The sequence below is a fragment of the Theropithecus gelada genome, chromosome 1 (genome assembly GCF_003255815.1).
Source record: "Theropithecus gelada isolate Dixy chromosome 1, Tgel_1.0, whole genome shotgun sequence".
In the NCBI taxonomy this organism is placed as follows: Eukaryota; Metazoa; Chordata; class Mammalia; order Primates; family Cercopithecidae; genus Theropithecus; species Theropithecus gelada.
In genome coordinates, this window is record NC_037668.1 from 159994210 (window position 1) to 160013431 (window position 19222).

The following is a 19222-nucleotide window of genomic DNA, read 5'->3' on the forward strand; positions in this document are numbered from 1 at the left end:
GCGTTTGTAATGTCCTGGTATCTGGCACTTCGGTGAGAAAGCTGTAGCGACCCCAACTTCTAACAGCGAGTGGTAAGGCGGACGAGCAACACAGGAGGGAGGAGCCTCTTAACACCAACAGAAGTGGTCCCCAGCAGGTTGCTCCGCGAGCGCCACCTCTTCCCTCCAACCGAGGAGAACGTGGCGCGCCCCTGAGTAGTCCAAGGTCCCGGCCCAGGCGGCAGCTTGGGTGCTGGCGCGTCCCGGACGGGCGCCTAAGGGAACTGGAAGCAACTGCACCGAACGCCGCGGACAGCGGCGAGACGACTCCAGGAGGCGCCCTAGCTGCATCCCCTAGCCACACCAAACCCGGGTTTGCCGGCAGCCGCGGCTCACAACACCCCTCGGAGTCGCGGCCCCTCCCCCCGGAAGTGACGTATGGCGACTACGGCGTCTGGAAGGGACCCAGGCGCAGCCGGGGGGTTTGAGAGTGGCGGCGGCCGCGGAGCGCCTGGCAGGCCCCGCCGCTGCGAGGAACGCCCGGAGCGCGCGCGCCCGGCGTGTAGCGGCCCCAAGACCCGCGCCGCCGCTGCCGCGTGCGGGGGCGGGGAGGGCGGGGCGCGAGGAGCCGCGGCGGCGGGAGATGCGGGCGGCTGCGGGCACCCGGCGGGCTCGGCTGGGCCGACGCCGCGTTCTCCGGCTCCGCCGCGGGGGTCGCAGCGGCTGCCGCGCCGTCCTCGAGTTTCCAGCGTGAGGAGGAGGCTGAGGGCGGAGAGGCGCATCGTGTTCCAGGCGGAGACCGAGGGGGAGGCCCGCGCGTGGCGTCGGTGAGCGGCCAGCCCCGCGCACCCCCTCGGGATCTCGCGGCCACAGCCTCACCGGCCGGGAGCTGGGACGAGGCCCAGGGGTGCGCGGCACAACAGGAAGTGGGGGCGGGGGCCGGGCGCGCGCTCCTGTTGGGTCCGCCCCCGGCCGGCCGGGCACCGCGGCGCGCAGGTGGACGCCGGAGCGCACCGCTCAGCTCTCGTCGCCTCTTATTTGGTCCCCCGAGGTCCCGTGGGCGAAAGGTGGCGGCGATTTTTTCGGCGTGGGTGGGGAGGAGGGGAGCAATTCTGACTTTCTGTAGTGACAGGAAGTTGGAAAATGAAAGTACAGTAACTCAGTGCTTACCAAGGCCCGGTGAGGTTGCACCTCTTCCCCTGGACTTTGATCTCCTGTGGGGCACGCGCGGCCGTCCGTGTTTCTTCCTCTCCCCAAGCTCGCTAGTCATCCGGTGTCGAGTTTCATTTCTTTTGCTATTTCGCTCCAGCGGCCCCCCGCCCCTCTTTACTTTCCGCCTTGTGCACAGCTGCATCAAGGCTGGTAGCTTCGTTCCTGGGAAGATCAATTGGAAACATCTTTCGGGGCGGGATAGTAACTGGCCTTGGAAGGAAATAGGGATGTTGTTGACTGAAGTAGTCAAAAGTACACACTTGACTTTTTCTCCAGCTATTGCTCTTTGAAATTTGGGGAATTTAAATAAAGATTCTGGAGTTTGATGCCTCATCAGAATGGTCTGCCCATCTCTTTGGTTGATAGATCAGATCCTGTGTCCCCTTTTCCCACCCCCTGGCTTGGAAAACGGTGCTTCAATATTTAGGCTTGGCAGCGGTGTTTTCATTAAAATGTAGTATGATTCAATATTTTCCCTTCAGGAACACTCTTCTCTTTGATTTTACTTAAACATTAAAACTGCATAAGTGGAATCTGTTCATTCCTAGTGAAGTAGTGTCTTCAAGTTTTATTGTAAGAATATTGTAAGGACTGCAGGATCCTATACAAAGAGAATATTTTTTTAGGAGCCTGTGTAGTTAAAAATGTCAGGTTACTTTTGGTTACTTTTTGACAACGGTGAGTATTTTGATTCGAAACTAGGCTTGATACTTGGTTTTAAGTAGCAGACTGAAGAAAATTTGGAGACTTTTGTGTTTTTTTGGGTCTTAGCTACTGTCTCTGAAAAATAGTTGGGCTATGGGTCACCACAGCAACTGGACTGTGTGTATTATAAACATGTTTAGGGTGGAAAAGGTTTTATTTAATAGAGACTTCCTTTCCTTAATACATTACTTCAACATGCTCACTTCTTTCAGTTTAGCACAGGGATTGGTCTATCTTTGAAGTGTTAAAATAGAATCAATTATGTTTTCAGCCTTTACTACCTCAAAAATCAAACTCCTTCATTTGGACCAGTTAAGTGTTTTCTTCCTTTGTTATAATTTTAAACTTTAAAAATTGCAATTGTAGAAAACTCGAGATTCTTGTGAGAAGGAAAATCAAGTAATTTTCCTCTTTTTTTTTTTTTTTTTGATAAGAATAAAAGGTTTGGTTTTGTTGTGTTGTGTTTTTGTTTTTGTTTGAGACAAGATCTCACTCTGTTGCCCAGGCTGGAGTGCAGTGATGTGATCTCTGCTCACTGCAACCTCCATCTCCCAGGCTGAAGCCATTCTCCCACCTCAGCCTCCCGAGTAGTCACGCACCACCATGCCCGGCTAATTTTTTGTATTTTAGGTAGAGACAGGGTGTCAACATGTTGTCCAGGCCGGTCGTGAACTCCTGAGCTCGAGCTCCCTCCTTGGCCTCCCATAGTGCTGGGATTACAGGCATGAAGCCACCACGTAGTTTTTAATAACTGTCTTAGGGGATTTTTTTCTCCAGCCCTTTTTTTTTTTTTTTGAGACAGGGTCTTGCTCTGTCTCCCAGGCTGGAGTGCAGTGGCGTGATTTCAGCTCACTGTGGCGTCCGCCTCCCGGGTTCAAATGTTTCTTCTGCCTCAGCCTCCCGAGTAGCTGGGATTACAGGTGCCCACCACCATGCCCAGATAATTTTTGTATTTTTAGTGGAGACAGGGTTTCACCATGTTGGCCAAGGCTGGTCTAGAACCGCTGACCTCAAGTGATCTGCCCTCCTTGGCCTCCCAAAGTGCTGGAATGATAGACGTATGCCCGGCCAGCTCTCTTTTATATCTGATGAAATCATTGAAGATCATAGTTAATACCACACTTTTTGAAACTAACATGAAGAGTTTTGACTTAACTATATACGAAGACATTAGGTGCTTTTCAATCAAAAGAATAACAATATCATAATTGAATTAACAAAATATTCCTTTAAAGTACCCACTGAAAATGTCCATTTTATATCTTTGTTTTTCTCAAAATCATTTCTAATACTTCAGTCTAAAACCTCAAAGCCATTTTTTCTTTTTTTTTTTTTTTAAGAGGGAGTCTCTGTTGCCCAGGCTTGAGTGCAGTGGCGCGATCTCGGCTCACTGCAAGCTCCGCCTCCCAGGTCCAAGGGATTCTCCTGCCTCAGCCTCCCGAGTAGCTGGGACTACAGGCGCCCACCACCGCACCCGGCTAATTTTTTGTATTTTTAATAGACACGGGTTTCACCTTGTTAGCCAGGATGGTCTCCATCTCCTGACCTCGTGATCTACCCGCCTCTGCCTCCCAAAGTGCTGAGATTACAGGCGTGAGCTACTATACCTGGCCAAAGCCATTTTTCTTTTGCTGTCCACAACCTTCTATCGTAGACACACTAGATGCTAAAGAAGCATCAGCATTTTCCACAACAGCTCAGTTCTACCCTAAAGCAGCCAACAGCTCACCAGCGTTTGACTGAATACATGCTGCTCCACTGATAACCAACAGGGAAGGTGCAAGTTAACTGTACCATCTGGGGAACACCTGTATTTTGGGGAATCTCCTTGAGTGCTCATTATGGGGACATTAATTTGTTGTTTTTGTCTTTTTAGATGTATAGCCGAGGCTTTAAACTTACAGGGCTCAAATATTATCTACATAATAGGTATTAAGACTCTAGGATTCGGGTGTTGGAATTTTTTCAAAAACAAATGGAGTAATAGGCACCCCATTTGTGTAGGCTAGAGACTCCCATTCTCTGTCTTTCCTTCATCATCTCACAAATGGATTCATACTCCACCCCTAAAAGCAGTCTTATATGAAGGTGATGTCTGGAAATGTGGAAATTGAGTTCTTGGCTTAAGATAACATTTACTAGAAAGTAGTTTTAACAGGATTAGATTAGAAATAATTGTTTAAGTGGGAAAACTGTGTTGTAGAACAGTAACTTGCCATCATTAGGCATCAGAAGGAAGGCCTATCAGGTAAACTCAGAGACATAACAGGGAACCCCTACCTGCCTCCACCATGCTTAACGGATATAGTATAAAACTACTATTTTAGCCCCGCTTAAGTGAGGCTATGGGGAACTATGATTTCCAGTGGGCACGGTTATTTGGCATTAAGGTAGCACTTCATATTTGTGGATTATTATTGGTATCTAATATGTAATGCTTTTTTTTTACAATCAATCAATGATGTGAGTGCTTTTATCCATTGGGAAAGTGGTTTCCCTAATGGATAGAGTATATGACTGCGATGAAAGAGACTTGGGACTCATGGCCTCAGCTTTTCCATGAATTCTCACTGTGGGCAGCATCTCTCCCTTTCTATCCTTTATTATTTTTGCATCGTTACTTTTAGATGACTATCTCTGTACAACCAGCTTCAAAGTGATAATCATGAGGATTATTGGAGGACATTCTCAGTGTTTCAGAAAAGTTATGGAAACTCAACTATTTTCCACTACAGTTTCTTATCTCTGCCCTTTTTGGAAGTAGGCATGACCCGTAAGGATCCCATCTTCTGTGAGTTGTTGTTAGAATTAGTCTTCCCAGACCTAACTTTTGTAACGTTTGTTGTGTTTTAAACATCTTTATTGAGATATAATTCACATACCATAAAATTCATCTCCTTAGGTGTAATATGCTGTGGGTTTTGTTCAAGCATCAACACAATCTAAGTTTAGAATATTTTCATCACCCCCAAAAGAAACCCTGTACCCATTATATGTCATTCTCCACTTCTCTTCCCCCCCCTTTTTGGCCCCCAGTCCTAAAGAATTACTAATCTATTTTCTATGTCTATGGATTTTCCTATTCTGGACATTTCATGTAAGTGGAACCATGCAATATGTGGTCTTCTGTGGACTGGCTTCTATTAGTCACTTGCATAATGTTTTCAAGGTTCGTCCTTGTGTGTGTGTGTGTGTCTGTACCTCATTCCTTTCTGTGGCTGGATGATACCCCATTATGAATGTGCCACATTTTATTCATTCATCAGTTGACGGACTTTTAGTTTGTTTCTACTTTTTAGATGTTATGAATAATTCTGCTAAGAACGTTACTGTGTACGTTTTCGTATGGACATATTTTTCATTTCTTTTGGGTATATACCTAGGAGTAGAATTGTTGGGTCATGTGGTAAATGTGTCCAAAGTGGCTACACCATTTTACATTCCCACCAGCAATGTACAAGGGCTTCGATTTCTCTACATCGTTGCCAATATTTGTTATTGTCTATCTTCTTGATTATAGCCTTCCAAGTAGGCATGAAGTGGTTTCTTAGGTGGTTTTGATTTTTAGTTCCCTAATAACTGTGTGGAGCATTTTTTTTTGGTGGTCCCCTCACAATTTCAGTCCCTTCCAACTACCCCCCAAAAAGAAGGTAGTAAAAGGAAGGGATTGCTGGGGTTCTGAGCCCCTTGGGCGATCAGAAAAGGAACAGAAACCAAAACAACCACTGGATGTTACAGAGACTGACAATCAAGAAGTCTAAAGCAGAGTGGGAAAGGCAGGCAGAGAAAGGGGAAGAAAGGAGAAAGGAGAGGTACGAGATGCCAACTCCACCATTACCCATCCTAAGAGAGGCTGGAGAGAAAGCCTCAAACATTAAGAAGTGCCGGTCCTGAATGAGGGAGGTGGTGTTTGAGCTTGGAGGAGGAGGTCAAGAAAGGGAGGCCACCTCTCTTTGCAGAATGAGACCCCCTCCTTCAGCTCAGGGGCAGCAGCATCACAGACCGTAGACACTTTCATCACTGTAGGCAACGTAGAGAAAGAAGTCTTCATGGTGTTCCTGGTAGAGCTGACCCATTGTGGCACTGGTGGGCAGAATGACATTGTTGACAGAGAAAAGCAAGGCATCCTCAGCTCAGAGATGAATTCGCTTCCGGATCAAAAAGTAGAACTGGGCCGGGTGCGGTGGCTCGCACCTGTAATCCCAGCACTTCCGGAGGCTGAGGCAGGCAGATCATGAGGGCAGTAGTTTGAGACCAGTCTGACCAACATGGTGAAACCCTGCCTCTACTAAAAATACAAAAATTAGCTGGGCGTGGTGGTGGGTGCCTGTAATCCCAGCTACTCAGGAGGCTGAGACAGGAGAATCGCTTGAACCCAGGAGGTGGAGGTTGCAGTGAGTCAAGATTGCGCCACTGCACTCCAGCCTGGGTGACAGAGTGGGGCTCCATCTCAAAAAAAAAGAAGTAGAACTGACCAACTGTGAGATCAGAAGGCACCAGGTATTTCTTTTTGTCCAGGTCTCCTATCCAAGCTTTGGGAGCTTTTTCTACTATCACTGGCACCCGGTCTGGGTATTTCGTTTCAATCTTCTCGCTCTGGGAGCAGCATGTTTCTTGAACGGATGCTCTTCTTTGTACACGAACTTCATCCTCCCGGGAACCAGGCTGAACTAGGCTGGGCTTAGGGAACCTGGGGGAGCCAGGATGGGGGTGGTGGTGATAGTGGTGACATGTGGGCAGATTCAGCCAATGTAGAACATTTTTTTGTGTGTTTATTGGCTATTTGTATATCTTCTTTGCTATGATGTCTTTTCAAATTCTTTACTTTTTTTTTTTTTTAAAGTTGTAGGCGTTTTTTATGTATTTTGGATACAGGTTCCTTTTGTGATACATGGTTTGAAAATATTCTCCCATTTGGGGGATTGTCTTCTCACTTGACGGCATTATTTGTAGCACAATGGTTTTAAATTTTGATGTAGTCCAATTTTGATCTGTTCTTGTAGTGTTTTAATGGTATTGATTTAATTTGTTTTCAAACTCTATTCTAACCCATTGAGATCTTATTACTAGAGAAAGGAAGGTTTTCTGTTTTTGTTTTTGTTGTGTTGTGAAGTATTCAATCATAGGATTCTTAGGACACACTTATATGGATTTGGCCAGAGTTTCTGCCCTAAAGAATTCTTCCTAATAGAAAGGTGTTTTGAAATTCTATGAGGAAAATACCTTTATGAGAGAGCATTCCTTGCTGCTCCTTTGCCTAAACCAATGGTTATCTGCCAGGATGATTTTGACCCGTAGGGGAATATTTGGTAATGTCTGGAGATATTTTTGATGGTCTCAGTGGGGCAGGGGGTGCTACTGGCATCTAGTGGGTAGAGGCCAGGTATGCTGTTAGACAAACTGCAGTGTACAGGACAACTTCCCACAACAAAGAATTATCTGGCCCCCAAAACCAATAATGCCAAAATCGAGAAACTGTGGCCTAAATAGGGAGATCCTGAAACTTAAGATACTAAAAGATTTTTCTTCAACCCATGTCTTGATAATCACATAAAGGTTGCTAATCAAAGGAGAATCTTTGCAGATGGAATCCCTGTGGACAGAACAGTGACAGAGAAATTAAGAGAACACTTTGTTGAATTCAAAATGCTGCCAATTTGTATGTAAATGACATTTATGGTGATGGAAACCAGTTGGAGCAAAAGTAGGTTATTCCCTACACCTCAGCCCCTGCGCCATCCTGAGATAGACACAAACACACTCGCAGGCAAATAACCAAATCGGGTTGATTTAGACAGATGCTGGAATGGTGGTCTCCTGAGAGAATACAGCAATGAGATTTTAGGATTCAAATTTAACAACAGTGATTGACAGTCACTAGTGATTGACAATCATTGTCTTTTGCTATAATTTAGGGAACTAGCTTCTCCTCCTTGCAAGTTGCTTGTTGCTTAAGGCATTTCTTAAGCAGCGTGGCATCCTTAAGAGTTTGGACTCTGGGTCCAGATTGCCTGGGCTTAGATCTTAGCTTCACCATTTCCTTGTGTGATGTTGGGCAAGTTACTTAACCCGCTTATGAGTCAGTTTTTTCTTATGTAAAATGAGGATGCAGTAGTATCTACCATATAGAAATGTGGGGATGAATTCATACGTTTAGCGCACTTAAAACAGTGCTTGACACACAGTGTTAAATAGGCTGTTAATATTATCACATATCTTATCTATATTGTTTCAGCTCATTGCTATGGACAGTGCTATCACCCTGTGGCAGTTCCTTCTTCAGCTCCTGCAGAAGCCTCAGAACAAGCACATGATCTGTTGGACCTCTAATGATGGGCAGTTTAAGCTTTTGCAGGCAGAAGAGGTGGCTCGTCTCTGGGGGATTCGCAAGAACAAACCTAACATGAATTATGACAAACTCAGCCGAGCCCTCAGATACTATTATGTAAAGGTAGTACACATCCTGATCTTACACTATACAGAGAACCTCAAGACAAAAATGATTCCTTCTTGGCTGGTCGCAGTGACTCACGCCTGTAATCTCAGCACTTTGGGAGGCCAAGGAGGGTGGATCACCTGAGGTCAGGAGTTCAAGACCAGCCTGACCAACATGGTGAAACCCCGTCTCTACTAAAAATACAAAAATAAGGTAGCTGGCCGTGGTGGTGGGTGCCTGTAATCCCAGCTACTCAGGAGGCTGAGGCAGGAGAATCATTTGAACCTTGAAGGCGGAGATTGCAGTGAGCCGAGATCGTGCCATTGCACTCCAGCCTGGGCAACAGAGAGACTCCATCTCAAAAAAAAAAAAAAGAATGATTCCTTCTTTTCTGTTGAGGTTATAGATACCAATGTCCTAGTTTATTTTAATCCAGTGTATTTTGTAGCAGCAGTTTGGAATTAGGATACAAGGTATAAATGTTCAGGCTGTATTTCTACCAAATCTTTCTTTTCTTTTCTTTTCTTTTTTTTTTCCTTTTTTTGAGACAGAATCTCTCTCTGTCGCCCAGGCTGGAGTGCAGTGGTGCGATCTTGGCTCACTGCAACCTCTGCCTCCAGGGTTCAAGCTATTCTGCTGTCTCAGCCTCCCAAGTAGCTGGGATAACAGGTGGCCACCACTATGCCCGGCTAATTTTTTATTATTTATTTATTTATTTCCTTAGTAGAGGTGGGATTTCACCATGTTGGCCAAGCTCGTCTCGAACTCCTGACTTCAGGTTATCTACCTGCCTTGGCCTCCCAAAGGGCTGGGATTGCAAGTGTGAGCCACCACACCCAGCCACCCCAGATCTTATTTATTAACTTATTCCCATTACACATATTTTATTCCTAATTACAGTTGTCTTTGAAAGAAAAAGTATGTACAGAATTGGAATATGACAAAAGCAATTTGAGATTCTTGAGGATACATAAATATTCTCGTGTGTGTCATAATTTACTTTAAAAATTGTGAAGCCTGGAGTAGTAGCTCATGCCTGTAATGCCAGCACTTTGGGAGGCTGTAGCAGGAGGATCACTTGAGCCCAGGAATTTGAGACCAGCCTGGGCAACACAGGGAGACCCCGTCTCTACAAAAAATAAAACAGCCTGGCGTGGTGGTGGTGTACACCTGTAGTCCCAGTGCTCAGGAGGCTGAGGCAGGAGGATCGCTTAAGCTCAAGTGGTCGAGGCTGCAGTGAGCCATGATCACACACCACTGCACTCCAGCCTGAGTGACAAGTAACCCTGACTTGGGGGAGGGGGGGCGTCATATATGTATATATACACACACATATATATCTACATATATATACTTGTTTTATATCTTAATTTTTAGTTTTAGTTTAACCCAGGGAATACAAATTAACACCTTATACCTTAAGTAGTAGTTGTTTATACACAGAGTTGGTTTTTTAGTTAAAATTGCTGAGATCTTAATTTCTTTCACTTTTTTTTTTTGAGACAGAGTCTCGCTCTGTCACCTGGGCTGGAGCGTAGTGCGTGATCTTAGCTGACTTTAGCTTTTGCCTCCCAGGTTCAAGTGATTCTCCTGCCTCAGCCTCCCAAGTAGCTGGGATTATAGGCATGCACCACCACAGCTGGCTACTTTTTGTATTTTTAGTAGAGATGGGGTTTCACAATCTTTACAGGAGGCTGGTCTTGAACTCCTGATCTCAGGCAGTCCACCCGCCTGGTCTCCCAGAGTGCTGGGATTATAGGTATGAGCCACCATGCTGGGCTCTTTCACAGTTAAGTGGTTGATCTTATCAGCTTTCCTGTCTGGAGATAAACTGGAATTTCTGAAGGAAGTAAGCACTTTAACAGATATTATGTTCTAAATTCCTTTTTTGCAGCTGGGCGCAGTGGCTCACGCCTGTAATCCCAACACTTTGGAAGGCCGAAGTGGGTGATCAGTTGAGGTCAGGAGTTCAAGACCAGCCTGGCCAGCATGGCAAAACCCCATCTCTACTGAAAATACAAAATTAGCCAGGCGTGGTGATGTGTGCCTATAATCCCACCTACTTGAGAGGCTGAGGCAGGAGAATTGCTTGAACCTGGGAACCAGAGGTTGCATGCAGTGAGCTGAATCGCACCACTACACTCCAGCGTGGGTGACAGAGCGAGACCTCATCTCAAAAAAATAAATAAATAAATTCCTTTTTGCTTACTCAGGCTGTGTATGGGTTATACCTTTGGAATTGTTTGAGATTGCAGTTCAGGGACTTCTCACCTGTACACATACTTGGTTGAGAGTAGTAAGCAATTAAAATTCTTCAGCTTTTATGTAACATATTCGGTTTTGTTAATAAGACATTGAAGTGTTCTTGCCTTAACTTCTCCATAATAGTAGGGACTGTGTTTGGTATGGCTAGATGAATTTAGGTGATTTTGAAAGTTTTAAGTAAGTGACGTCTACTTCTAAAATGGAGAACCTTATTACACCAGCTTTTTCTTTTTTTCTTCTTTTTTTTAGACCGAGTCTTGCTCTGTCCCCAGGCTGGAGTGCAGTGGCTTGATCTTGGCTCACTGCAACCTCCGCCTCCTGGGTTCAAATGATTCCTCTGCCTCAGCCTCTTGAGTAGCTGGGACTACAGGCGCACGCCACCATACCCTGCAAATTTTTTCTGTTTTAGTAGAGACGGGGTTTCACTATGTTGTCCAGGCTGCTCTTGATCTCCTGACCTCGTGATCCGCCTGCCTTGGCCTCCCAAAGTGCTGGGATTACAGGCGTGAGCCACTGCGCCTGGCCGACGCCAGCTTTTTCATGAACTATGGGATAAAAGTTTGTAAGAAAGGATAAGAATTCTGGTTTTTTTTTTTTAAACCTACAGAATATCATCAAAAAAGTGAATGGTCAGAAGTTTGTGTACAAGTTTGTCTCTTATCCAGAGATTTTGAACATGGATCCTATGACAGTGGGCAGGATTGAAGGTGACTGTGAAAGTTTAAACTTCAGTGAAGTCAGCAGCAGTTCCAAAGATGTGGAGAATGGAGGGAAAGAGAAACCACCTCAGCCTGGTGCCAAGACCTCTAGCCGCAATGACTACATACACTCTGGCTTATATTCTTCATTTACTCTCAACTCTTTGAACTCCTCCAATGTAAAGCTTTTCAAATTGATAAAGACTGAGAATCCAGCCGAGAAACTGGCAGAGAAAAAATCTCCTCAGGAGCCCACACCATCTGTCATCAAATTTGTCACGACACCTTCCAAAAAGCCACCGGTTGAACCTGTTGTTGCTACTATTTCAACCAGCCCAAGTATTTCTCCATCTTCAGAAGAAACTATCCAAGCATTGGAGACATTGGTTTCCCCAAAACTTCCTTCTCTGGAAGCCCCAACTTCTGCATCTAACGTAACAACTGTTTTTGCCACCACACCACCCATTTCGTCTATACCCCCTTTGCAGGAACCTCCCAGAACACCTTCGCCACCACTGAGTTCTCACCCAGACATCGACACAGACATTGATTCAGTGGCTTCTCAGCCAATGGAACTTGCAGAGAACTTGTCACTGGAGCCTAAAGACCAGGATTCAGTCTTGCCAGAAAAGGACAAAGCAAATAATTCATCAAGATCCAAGAAACCCAAAGGGTTAGAACTGGCACCCACCCTTGTGATCACAAGCAGTGATCCAAGCCCACTGGGAATACTGAGCCCATCTCTCCCTACAGCTTCTCTTACACCAGCATTTTTTTCACAGGTAACTCGCTCTTTATGGTATCACCATTGCTTTCATTTATTTGCCCTTTTAAGCAAATCCAGAATTTATACACTCAAGTTTGCTTTCTTTTACTTAGGTTTGTCTTAGAAAGGTTATGTGTGACTATCATGTGAAAGTTACCCCATTTCTCATCTTAATTAGGATTGCTAAAATAGAAAGTTTGGAGTATTTTCTTAAAAAATTCATTGTTCTACAATTAAATAAATATTTTGATTTTTCTGTTTCCTCCTAAAGAAAGTACACACGCTCTCTCGCTGTCTCTCAGTCTTATAAAACTCGTTGGTACCTTATAAAACAGTGATAATCTCAAGTTAGAAAACAGTAGGTCCTGAGAACCGTAAGAAAAATGACCAGTGTGACGTTGAGTAACAAGTTGGTACAGTTACTTTAGCTATTTATTAACCTGCTCATCTCACAGAACATTTTAATAGATTTTTCCCAGGCCTCATTATTAAAAAAAAACAAACATGTTGGTGTCTTGGTTACCCATTATTCCTCTGTACCTGAATTCCGGTTGGTTTTTCTATTTGGAAAAGACTTTATAAATGTTGACTTAAAAAGAGGTTAAGCACCAGAATCTCAGAATTTACCACCAAATAACTCATCCATGTAACCAAAAACCACTTGTACCCCCAAAAACTATTGAAATAAAAATTTAAAAATTTTTAAGTAGTTATTATCACCTTTATCTTTCTTAGCTTGTAAAAATCATTTATGAGTTGTCATGATAAAATTTCAGACTTGGAGATACTTGGAGTGGAGGATAGGGCAATATTTAGGTTTGGGTTATTTGTATGCTATTTCAAGGATAAAACATCCTGGTAAGTCATTCAGTGAATATTTTTGCTTTGTGTATTACAGACACCCATCATACTGACTCCGAGCCCCTTGCTCTCCAGCATCCACTTTTGGAGTACTCTCAGTCCCGTTGCTCCCCTAAGTCCAGCCAGACTGCAAGGTGCTAACACACTTTTCCAGGTAATTTGGTAAAAGTCTGTCTTCTGTAGTTGGAGCATGTTAAATGAAGAAAGAGGCAAAAAGGCAGGGTCCCACTATTCAGTTTAATCATTATAAAACTTCTGTTTAATAAATATTACTTTTTTATTTTTTGGGATGGCGTCCTCACCATGTCGCCCAGGCTGGAGTGCAGTGGCATATCTCAGCTCACTGCAACCTGCACTTCCCAGGTTTAAGCGATTCTCCTGCCTCAGCCTCCGGAGTAGCTAAGATTACAGGTGTGCACCACCACACCTGGCTAATTTTTGTGTTTTTAGTAGAGACCGAGTTTCACCACGTTGGCCAGACTGGTCTCCAACTCCTGACCTCAGGTGATCCGCACACCTTGGCCTCCCAAAGTGTTGGGATTACAGGCGTGAGCCATTGTGCCCTGCCCAATAAATATTATTTAGATTTATTTTTGAATTTCCAAATGTTAATTTTCTAGCTGGCAAACAGCTTGGATAAATACAGCAAAGTTTCATTTTCATTATTTACTATTACATTTGAGTTAGACCAAGAATTGTTCTATACTGTAGGAGATTTAGAGCCCACCCCAACTTTTTGTCACTAGAAATTCTCTATTTAAAAAAATTTAAAAAAAAAAAAATGGGCCAGGCACTGTGTGGCTCATGCCTGTAATCCCAGCATTTTGGGAGGCTGAGGCAGGAAGATCGCTTGACCTCAGGAGTTTGAGACCAGCCTGGACAACCTAAGGAGACCTTGTCTGTACTAAAAATTAAAAAAACAAAATTAAATTAGGCATGGTAGCACATGCCTGTGGTCCCAGCTACTTGGGAGGCTGAGGTGGGAGGACCGCTTGAGCCCAATAGATCAAGGCTGCAATGAGCTATAATGGCACCACTGCACTCCAGCCTGGGTGACACAATGAGACCTTGTCTCAAAAAAAACAGAATCCTCTCTCTCTCTCTCTCTCTCTCACTCACTTCCTGTCTCTCCCTCTGTCACACACACACACACACATTCACACATACACATACGGGGAAACTCTGCACATAGGTTCCTTCTTTTAATTAAGGATTTTTTTTTAAATTTTTTTTGAGATGGAGTTTCGCTCTTGTTGCCCAGGCTGGAATGCAATGGCGCTATCTCAGCTCACCGCAACCTCTGCCTCCCAGGTTCAAGCGATTCTCCTGCCTCAGCCTCCTGAGTAGCCGGGATTATAGGCATGCCCACCACACTAGGCTAATTTTGTATTTTTAGTAGAGACGAGGTTTCTCCATGGTGATCACTCTTGACCTCAGGTGATCCGCCCACCTCGGCCTGCCTCCCAAAGTGCTGGGGTTACAGGCGTGAGCCATTGCGCCTGGCCCAATAATTTTTTTTTTTTTTAATAGAGAAAGGTGTTGAAAATGGTACATCAAACACTCCCGTTTCTCCCTCACTCAGAATTGATAATCAACATTTTATATATACGGTTTTTAAAAAGTGAATATTGTATTATCTCTTCACCAAGGTGTTAGGAAAATTCTTGCCATTCCTAATAGGTTTAGCCATTATTTTGCCCAAAACACCTAGACGTTATAACTTAAAGACTTTCTTGGAGCCAATTCATTTACTTATTCAGGGTTGACTATCTCTGATTTTCTTATATTTTGTAATTTAACTTCTCATTCTTTTAGAAATGGAATGGTAGGGAAAAGGAAGAAAATTAAAAATCTACTTCTGCTTTTTTTTTTTTTTGCAAACATTTAAAATTATTGAATAGGAAAAAAAGTTGAGAATTTTTCATATGTTTTTTCATTGCCGCTTATGAGCAGATTGAGTTATAGAGTCAGGTGAGACCTTAAGCAAAGTCTAGTGCTCCTATAGCTTCAGCCTGGAATCTCCCTATAGAGCTGGCCTCAGAATACTTGATGGGGAACCTTTTTCTATTATGAATACCCTCTAACTATTCGTACCTTTCTGGATCTCTTTTTGAGGGTTTATGATTTGCTTCATAATTGAATTACACTCTATAGTGCATATTGTCATTTTCTCGAACTTTCTAAAACCTTCATTTGAGGTTAATTGTAAACCTGTGTACCTTAGGATGTGAAGGAAGGTACAGGTTGTTCTTTGTTTCTACTCCATCGAGGTAAGTTGGAGAATGTTAATATTTAATATGTTAGGACAAACGATTTTTGTTTTTAGTTTTTGTTATGACATCATTATTTCATGATAAACAGCCACTGCCTTTGTCCTGTAAGCCGTTGCAGAAGGCTGTTGTGTTTTGCCTCGGGTAATAGAGTAGGACAGAAAGTAAAAGCTGGGGTTGAGTAATAGGATGATAACGTGTTTTATTTTATTTCTCAGTTTCCTTCTGTACTGAACAGTCATGGGCCATTCACTCTGTCTGGGCTGGATGGACCTTCCACCCCTGGCCCATTTTCCCCAGACCTACAGAAGACATAACCTATGCACTTGTGGAATGAGTGAACCGAGGAACAAAGAACAGAGAGACATTCAACATGATTGCATTTGAAGTGAGCAATTGATAGTTCTACAATGTTAATAATAGACTGTTGTGATTTTTGCCATTCCCCATTGAAAGCATCTTTTTAGGATTGTCTTTGAATAGGACTCAAGTTGGACTATATGTATAAAAATGCCTTAATTGGAGTCCAAACTCCACCTCCCTCTGTCTTTTCCTTTTCTTTTTCTTTTGTTCTTTTCCTTCCTTTCTTTTCTTTTCTCCTTTCAAAATGTTTTGAGCTTTGTGCTGAAGAAATTTGTGGTGGGGTTTAGTGGTTGTGCTTTGCAAGAGCAATGAAGAACAAAGTTACTCCTTCTGTCTGTTGGGACCCTTTGGCTAGGAAAAATTATGCTTAGAATCTGTTATTTAAAGAAATATTTGTGAAATGAATTGGTATCTTTAGGACTAAGTGTGCTCTGTAGAATGGCTTAAAATGAGCTGTTCCTAAGCAGGGGAAAAAGAAGGATCATTCCTATTCATACAAAGTAAGATTGGAGCAGTCATACTGGGGAGATTGTTTTGTGTGAACTATAACATGTGTAAGCAACTCCATGAAAAGGCATCTTGTTTACGTTTATTCAGGGTGGGTCTCATAGCCATATGTGTGATCCCGTCTGAACCTGTCAACAGAGCATGGAGCTAGTCTATTTCACTGTAGAAAGATTTTTAGACCTGGGGTTTAAGACAGTTTTTGGAACACCTTGTGAGAATGTGGGACTTCACATCTAGCACAGAAATGCTGTTTGCCCTCTGGGTGGTATGATTATATGCCCATGGAATAGCATGGGCAAGGATCACTTTTAGGAGGATGAACTTGGATTTTGAATATTTGAAACATCTCTGAGTAAAAGATTTGATCAAATAACTTGAAACAACATGTAGGGGTTTTCTCAATTAGAAGATAACCGAGTGAAGGACCCTGTGTTTTTCCTGTTCATTTTACCTCATTTTCTGCTAAATATTTATCACCTTTCCTTTATGTTTAAGGTTGTTAGAGGTTATGATAGTTTTAAAGATGCAGTTAGGAAGGTAGAATTCAAAGCGAAGCCTCCCCAGTCAGTAGCGAAGTAAAGATGTGCTTATTTCTTTCAACTTTTTTGTTTTTTAAATGGGAAAGAGCAGAGTTCATTTAGGAATGCTTATACATAGGGATTGGATTGTTCATATTAGTAGTAAAAAATGTAGGCCTTCTTCTCTACATTACCAAATTTTTAAAATATTACCATATGGTAATCAATGCCAGGTACAAATTTGTTGGTTCTCCAAACTGAATTGATATCAGTATCACAGTGGAGTCTTTTGAAAAATTTGGCATTAAAGTCCAGGATTAAATTATATGTTGTCACCATTTACCACCACTACTACCCTCCCCCACCAACCTCTCCCACTGGTTAAACTCGTCTTCTAACCCTGTAGAATCACATGAACTAAATGGAATGAAGGAGTAAGGACTTAAGGCTCAAACTGACACTGTTACAAACTAGCATCTTCAGATGCATGGTATTTACTTTAAATGTGCTTATATATGTGTAGAGAAGCTCTTGTATAAGAAGACATCTATGCTAGCTAACTTAGTAGTAGTAGAGGGAACATATTCAGTGAGCTGCCTTTGTATCTGTAGTGTCGGAGACTTGTTACTGGTTCATTTGTGGTTATCAGCTGAAGGTTCTGTTCCTGAGATGTGCAATAGTAGTGTTGAAAGGTAGCGTTTAATAGTGATGGGGAACAGACATATTGGACTTTTTTTCCATATTGAATTATTTAGTTTGCATGCCTGTTTGAAATTGGACCTCTCAGCAGCACTTTGGAATAGTTTTATTAGGTTAACATTTTGTACATTAAATAAGTAGATATAGATGGTTGATTTAACTAGATGTGTTAAATTTTGAAAGCACAAAGGTATTTTATCTTTTTGAATTAAAGGAGAAAAGCCATTGATTTGTTTTCACAGATGGTATTTTTCGTAATTAACTGTCTCAGCACAGAGGTACCTTGGAACCAAGGCCACCATTGAAACTCAGTTGAAGCAACTTCCTAGCAAACCATTTTAGTGAGTCCTTTTTGCATAAACCTATAGCCTCTGAGAGGTGTAAGGCTGTCACAGATTGGTGATCTGCTATCTCTTTGAGATCAACTAATTTGGAGAAATGTATGTGTGCGTATCGTTTTTTAAGTCAAAGTTTACAACCTTACTGCAGGTGTATGAGGCAGACAGTTCAGTTTATAGACTACCTCCTTCCTGGAAAAGTCTCAGCTTCATATTCTGTTGAATATCCGCAGAATTCTTAGTGTGAAAGGTGATGTACCACTTCAGATCAGTTTTCACTGGAGAGACTTGTATTTGGTAGCTGTAGCTCATATCCATCCCTAGTCACTTTGCCAGGATGAATGCTGTTGGACAGCAGTAGCCTAAGTTACAGAAGGGGAACAGATTGAATGGGGTTTTGAGACATCTCTGATATCTTAGCTTTCCTTCTGCTCCGGCCACTATCCACTCAGTCGTGTGCTAGAAAATGTTTAACAACCAGGATCTCTGGGGTGGTGGTGGGGGAAGCCCTGAATTTGTAGCATTTGCTGATTTCTTTGATATAAATTAATTACTCCCCCTGCGGCTGATTTCAAGCCTACCACCTTAGAGTTGAGAAGGGATGTGCACAGTTGGCTCGGAGCCAGTGCTGGCAAACCATTGCATTTACTCCACCCAAGAGTGGATTTTCACATAATTTCTAAAATAATTTTTCTTGTTTATATACTGACTTTTAAAAATACAAAATTAAAATCTCATGTCTGACTTCAGTGATCTTTTTCTTTTTCTTTTTTTTAGAAATGAGATCTTTCAGTAATCCTTTAATTTAATTTTTTAGAGATGGAGTCTTGGTGTGTTACCCAGGGTGGACTCAAACTCCCGGGCTCAAGTGATCCTCCTGCCTCAGCCTCCTGCATAGCTGGGCTACAGGCATGCACCACCACACCTGGCTTAGTCATCCTTCTTTATTAATGGTTTGTCACAGTATGTTTGTGATGTTGTATTGCTCATGGCATACTTTATGTGTTTGAACAAAGGTGGAAATTTTCATTGATTTTTTTTTTTTTTTAATTTATGCACAAAGAATCTAGATTTTGAGGACTACGGTAAGAAAAAAAAAGAATTAGAGGCCCTTAAAAGGTCAACTGTAAGCTTTTTAGAGTTAAAATATGAGTTTAATTTTTTCCCACATTTTGACAGTTGAAATTTTGATAGGGACAGTAAGCCTATGAGCTTCTATTAGGCTACTGGATTTTTTTTAACTGGAAAATTCCTTGAAGATTTACATACTATATTACAGACTTTAAAAGTCAAGACTGACTGAAGTAAATCAGAGGTTTGGAATTCTGGAGCTGTAACTCCAGGCTGTTGATAGTATCACTTCAGTTCCATTCACCCCTGCATTGTGTGATGTCCAGTCTGACAGCATTGTTTCATCCTGATCTCAGACTTTCTACCGTGATTCTCAAGTTCTTACAGGTGTCTCTTTATGTTTTTGGTGAATGTGAGCACAGTTAGAGCCACTCAGTACCACTTCTCAATACCTCTGAAGCAGTGGTTCAGAAAAGGAGTGTCCAGCCTTTTTGAACACACAAATTGATCTGTAAAAGTTATCAAACATGGCCG

General features: G+C 42.8%; 1 protein-coding gene and 1 pseudogene across 1 annotated transcript; one reads left to right on the plus strand and one right to left on the minus strand.

Annotated features, from left to right (window-relative positions):
• Positions 1-551: 551 nt before the first annotated feature.
• ELK4 (ELK4, ETS transcription factor) lies at positions 552-18707 on the plus strand. Its single transcript, XM_025390830.1, has 5 exons — positions 552-806; positions 8132-8347; positions 11205-12077; positions 12960-13076; positions 15411-18707. Exons 2-5 carry the CDS (start codon positions 8141-8143, stop codon positions 15507-15509), a joined length of 1296 nt encoding a protein of 431 aa, XP_025246615.1. The 5' UTR covers positions 552-806; positions 8132-8140; the 3' UTR covers positions 15510-18707.
• On the minus strand, positions 5892-6545 carry LOC112628055 (annotated as a pseudogene).
• Positions 18708-19222: the final 515 nt, after the last annotated feature.

Bases quoted from the DNA above. Each gene is read 5' to 3' on its own strand.
- ELK4 (XM_025390830.1), top strand. From the start codon at position 8,141: ATGGACAGTGCTATCACCCTGTGGCAGTTCCTTCTTCAGCTCCTGCAG. The intron at 8,348-11,204 runs GTAGTACACATC...TTAAACCTACAG, and splicing joins TCAGATACTATTATGTAAAG to AATATCATCAAAAAAGTGAA. The intron at 12,078-12,959 runs GTAACTCGCTCT...TGTGTATTACAG, and splicing joins CACCAGCATTTTTTTCACAG to ACACCCATCATACTGACTCC.